Below are 5,687 nucleotides of genomic sequence, written 5' to 3'. Positions count from 1 at the left end.
GTACAAGCATATGACCGAGTTCCACATGGTATGCTTGGGGATGAAGCCACAAGGCACGGCGGTGGAGAATCTCAAGCTGAAGGCATTCCCATTCTCCCTAGTTGACGCAGCTAGGGAGTGGCTTTTCTACTTACCGCCGGGATCCATCACTACTTGGGCACAAATGGCGAGAGCATTCCTCGACAAGTATTTTCCCGCATCCAAAGCCGTCGGGCTTAGAAGAGAGATCTGTGGGATCAAGCAGAAGGACATGGAATCTTTATACGAGTATTGGGAGCACTTCAAGCGCCTTTGTGTAAGTTGTCCTCAACATGGTATTTCTGATGAATTACTAATTCAATATTCTTATGAAGGTTTGCTACCAATGGAAAGAAAGATGATGGATGCTGCAAGTGGAGGAACAAGACGCCAACTCAAGCGAGGACTTTGATAGACACCATGGCGGAAAACTCCAAGCAATTTGGAGTTCGGAGTGACATTGGCCGAGGCGCTAGTGAGGTACATGTTAAATCTTTAGAGACTAAAATAACTGATTTGACTAATCTTGTGAAACAGCTTGCCATGGGTAATATGCCTCAAGTCAAGGCATGCAGATTTTGCTCATCAGTGGCACAACCTACCGATGCATGCCCGACTTTACATGAAGAAGAAGAGCAAGTGAACGCCATTGGGGGTGGCAACTTTCAGAACTCAAACAACCGGGCTCCCGACCATTTCTCGAGCACATACAACCCCGGTTGGAGGAAACATCCAAATCTAAGCTATGCCCCGAGGTAAGGACAAGGACAAGGTCAACAATCTCAGCAAAGAGGCTTATTCTATCAACCACAATAGTTTCAATCTCAACAATTCCAAGCACCGCCCAGATTTCAGCAACATCAACCGAAGGCACCATTTCAGCCGAATGCCCAACATCAACATCAAGTGTCACCTCAAGTTCCTAGTGGCTCAGGTACGTCTTTAGAGGATTTAGTTAAGTCTATGGCTACTAACATGGTGAAATTTCAACAGGAAACTCAAGCGAGCATTCAGGACCTTCAGGCCACTGTTGGCCAATTTTGTAAACAAGGGTAAGTTGCCATCTCAAACGGAGACGAATCCGAAGGCAAATGTGAGTGCTGTCACTTTGAGAAGCGGAAAGGAGCTTCAAGAGGTTGGAAATAAGAAGAAGGAAAAGGTTCATGAGGAAGAAGAAGAGTTAGAGGTCAAGACATCCACTTCGGGTGCAAAGGATGTCAAAGAAGAGGAGTTAAAGAAGAAGACACCCGAAGTGATAGTTCAAGCACCGCCATTCCCGAGCTGATTCGAGAAGACAAAGTGGGAGAGTGAAGAGAAGGAGATCCTTGACACATTTCGGAGAGTTCAGGTAAACATCCCTTTATTAGATGCAATTAATCAAGTACCTAGATATGCTAAGTTTTTGAAAGAACTTTGTACTAATAAAAAGAAACTAAAGGGTAATGAAAAGATAAGCATGAGTCAAAATGTGTCCGCTGTTTTGCAAAAACAGTTACCACCAAAATGTAAAGACCCGGGCATGTTTACCATACCATGTAAGGTAGGCAATGTCTCGGTAAATCAAGCCATGTTGGACTTGGGGGCATCAATTAATGTTATGCTGTATGCCATTTACTCATCTTTGGATGTAGGGCCCCTAAAGCCAACCGGTGTGGTAATCCAATTAGCGGATAGGTCTATTGTCTACCCTAAAGGGGTATTAGAGGATGTGCTAGTTCAAGTAGATGAATTGGTCTTTCCGGTAGATTTTTATGTAATAGATATGGAGGAGAAAAATGCCTCCAAGGCCGGTATGCTTTTGCTAGGTAGACCATTTTTAAAAACCTCTAAGACGAAGATAGATGTCCATAGTGGTAGTTTGACCATGGAATTCGATGGCGAGATGATTAAATTTAATATATATGATGCCATGCGATATCCGAGTGATGTTTCGTCTATATGCTTTGTTGATATTATCGAGTCTTTATCTGTTACTATGTTTGATCTATCTAATGAGGATGYGTTAGAAGTGATTCTAGATAGGGACTTAACAAATGGAAGTTTGAAGAAGCTTGCCCAAGAGTACAAGCTTGATGATGATTATGCAGAATTGGTATCGTGGATGGAGAAAGGGCGAGCACAAAAGCCAAGGTATGAAGTTTCTAAARTAGATTTGCCTATATCTCACACTAGACTTTTKCCTTMTGTTGAWCAGGCACCCGAGCTAGAATTGAAGACGCTTCCACATCATCTGAAGTACGCCTACTTGGGAGATAAAGAGACCCTTCCGGTGATCATATCCGCCACACTATCACCAAAGGAAGAAAGAGAGCTTGTGGATGTTTTGAAGGAGCACAAGAGGGTGATTGGATGGACCATCGCCGACATCAAGGGCCTTAGTCCCTCACTTTGCCAGCACAAGATTCTACTACAGGAAGAGTACAAGCCATTCAGAGAGGCGCAAAGGAGGTTGAACCCACCGATGATGGAAGTTGTTAAGAAGGAGATACTCAAGCTTTTGGACGCCAATATGATCTACCCAATCTCTGACAGCAAGTGCGTAAGCCCGGTCCAGGTAGTTCCTAAGAAAACTGACATTACTGTGGTAGAGAATGCCGAAGGTAAGTTAGTGCCCACCCGTGTTCAAAACGGGTGGAGAGTATGTATTGATTATCGTAAGCTTAATTCATCAACTAGGAAAGACCATTTTCCCCTTCCATTCATAGACCAAATGTTAGAAAGGTTAGCCGGTCGTACTCACTATTGTTTTTTGGATGGTTATTCAGGTTTTCATCAGATACCGGTTGCAAGAGAGGACCAAGAGAAGACCACATTTACCTGCCCCTTCGGTACATTCGCCTACCGGAGGATGCCTTTCGGTCTTTGTAATGCACCGGCGACATTCCAACGGTGTATGGTGAGTATATTTTCAGAATATGTAGAAAATATTATTGAGGTTTTTATGGACGATTTCATAGTTTATGGTGATTCGTTTAGTTCATGCTTAGATAACTTGACCAAAATTTTAAAGAGGTGCATTGAAACTAATTTGGTTTTAAATTATGAAAAATGTCACTTCATGGTCAACCAAGGTATTGTACTTGGTCATGTTATCTCGGAAAGGGGTATAGAGGTTGACAAGGCAAAAATCGACGTCATAAAATCCTTACCTTACCCCTCGAGTGTTAGAGAGGTCCGTTCTTTTCTTGGTCATGCAGGTTTCTACCGGCGTTTTATTAAAGACTTCTCCAAGATCACTCGACCCCTTTGTGAACTACTACAAAAAGAGGTAGACTTTGTCTTCAATGAGGTATGTAAGAGTTCATTTGACTTATTGAAAGATATGCTTACTTCTGCCCCTATCATCCGACCTCCAAACTGGCAATTGCCATTTGAGATTATGTGTGATGCTAGCAATCACGCCGTCGGAGCGGTATTGGGACAGAAAGACGGTAAGAGCTCTTATGTTATCTATTATGYATCACGATCACTTGATAGTGCACAATGCAACTACTCGACCATCGAGAAAGAGTTGCTAGCAGTTGTTTTTGCTTTAGAAAAGTTTAGATCTTATCTGCTTGGCACTAAAGTGATTGTCTTTTCAGATCATGCCGCATTGAAGTACTTGCTCAAGAAGAAAGACGCAAAGCCGAGRTTGATACGGTGGATTCTCTTGCTCCAAGAGTTTGATTTGGAGATTAGAGATAAGAGCGGAGCTGAAAATATTGTTGCTGACCACCTTAGCCGGCTAGTGTTGGATGGAGAGCCAAGCCCACTCATTGATGAGTTTCCAGATGAGCACCTTTTCTCCGTTTCGGGCGAAACCCCCTGGTATGCAGATATTGTTAATTATTTAGTTTCAAAGAGCTTTCCGGGTGAGTTATCTAGACCCGATAGAGAAAAGATTAGGATAGAGGCTCGTTTCTACATATGGGACGAGCCGTACCTTTGGAAACATTGTCCGGACCAAGTTATCCGGCGATGTGTGCCCCAAGGGGAGTTTCAGTCTGTTTTACAGTTTTGTCACTCCCATGCTTGTGGGGGCCACTTCGGCCATAAGCGAACATACCGGAAGGTACTTGAGTGTGGGTTGTATTGGCCRACCCTTATGCGAGATTGTTATCGCTTTTGCAAGAGTTGCATGAGATGCCAAATGACGGGAAATATTAGTTCCCGAAATCAAATGCCCCAATTTCCTATGCTAGTATGTGAGATTTTTGATGTTTGGGGTATGGATTTTATGGGACCCTTTCCCGCATCTTGTGGTAATCTCTATATCATTTTGGCCGTTGACTATGTCTCAAAATGGGTTGAGGCAAAGGCCACTCGAACTGATGATTCTCGTGTAGTTGCAGATTTTGTCAAATCTCACATATTTGCCAGGTTCGGGACGCCCAAGGCCATCATCAGCGATCGAGGCACCCACTTTTGCAACAAGGTCATCGGCGCACTTTTCAAAAAGTATGGGGTTATCCACCGCATCTCCACCGCCTACCATTCACAGTCAAACGGACAAGCCGAGGTATCAAATAGAGAGATCAAGTCYATTTTGGAGAAGACTATGAACCCCAACCGGAAAGATTGGAGCTTAAGGCTTACTGACGCTTTGTGGGCCTATCGTTCGGCCTACAAGACGCCTATAGGTATGTCTCCTTTCCGGTTGGTGTACGGTAAACCTTGCCACCTCCTGGTGGAACTAGAGCATAAGGCGTATTGGGCGGTGAAGACATGCAATATGGATTTGAATGAAGCGGGATCGCATAGGAAGCTTCAGATTCAAGAGTTAGAGGAGATACAGAACGATACCTACGAAAATGCTCGCATCTATAAGGTGAAGACCAAGACGTTCCATGACTCTCGTATATCACGTAAGTCTTTCACCAAAGGTCAGAAAGTTCTCCTCTATCACTCTAGATTACAGTTATTTCCTGGTAAGTTAAGGTCCAGATGGATAGGACCTTTTGTTGTTTTAACTGTTTTTGAGCATGGTGCAGTGGAGATACAAAGTGTGTCTACGGGGCAGATTTTCAAAGTTAACGGCCATAGGCTAAAGCCGTTCTATGAAGGCTTCGATGGAAGGGATTTAGAGAGGGTAGCTTTGGACACGCCAAGCTACGAGAATTGAATTGAGTATGGTCTAGCCAAAGACATAAAAGAAAGGCGCTGCGTGGGAGGCAACCCACGAATTTCCATTTCTTTTTATTTATTGCTTTCAGTTATTTAGTTTACTTTTAGATTCTTAATTTCAATCTTAGATTTCTGTATTCTCAGTTTCACCCCGGATGTTGGATGCTTGAAGAGACGCACCCATCTCCACGGATTCTTACATTAGGAGGTCACTCATCAAATCAGGGGAGTTTTCTGTTCCCTTTTCCTTAATTGCTTAGAGTGTCCTCTACTTATTGCATACCTTAAGGACAATGTATGAATTAAGTGTGGGGGTGGGGGTTATTTGCATGAATTGGGTATATAAATGGTTTTAGGGGTCAATTTTTTTGCTTTTTGCAAATTTTGTGCTTAAATGAGGATCTTTGTCCGTTTTGACAATGTGTTAGCATGCTTTTAATGAGCTTAAATTGTTGATGACAATGAGTTTGGATGCGTGTATAGCATGATTGAGCTTGATTGATAGCACTTAGAGTGATTAGTGGTAGCATATCGGTCAAAGTAGACTATTGTTAATCTCTTGA

The 5,687-nt window shown here is 43.1% G+C and overlaps 1 protein-coding gene across 1 annotated transcript; it reads left to right on the top strand.

The window, feature by feature from the left end:
* Nucleotides 1-25: 25 nt before the first annotated feature.
* LOC112529008 lies at nt 26-5,122 on the top strand. The gene is made up of 7 exons (XM_025140090.1): nt 26-267; nt 354-498; nt 556-773; nt 1,012-1,270; nt 1,367-1,486; nt 2,432-4,006; nt 4,502-5,122. The coding sequence occupies exons 1-7, from the start codon at nt 26-28 to the stop codon at nt 5,120-5,122; spliced, it is 3,180 nt and encodes a 1,059-aa protein (XP_024995858.1).
* Nucleotides 5,123-5,687: the final 565 nt, after the last annotated feature.

This window comes from Cynara cardunculus (assembly GCF_001531365.2).
Source record: "Cynara cardunculus var. scolymus isolate 2C chromosome LG 16, CcrdV1, whole genome shotgun sequence".
Lineage (NCBI taxonomy): Eukaryota > Viridiplantae > Streptophyta > Magnoliopsida > Asterales > Asteraceae > Cynara > Cynara cardunculus.
Note: the sequence above shows the minus strand (reverse complement) of the source record. Positions and strands in the feature narration are given on the sequence as shown.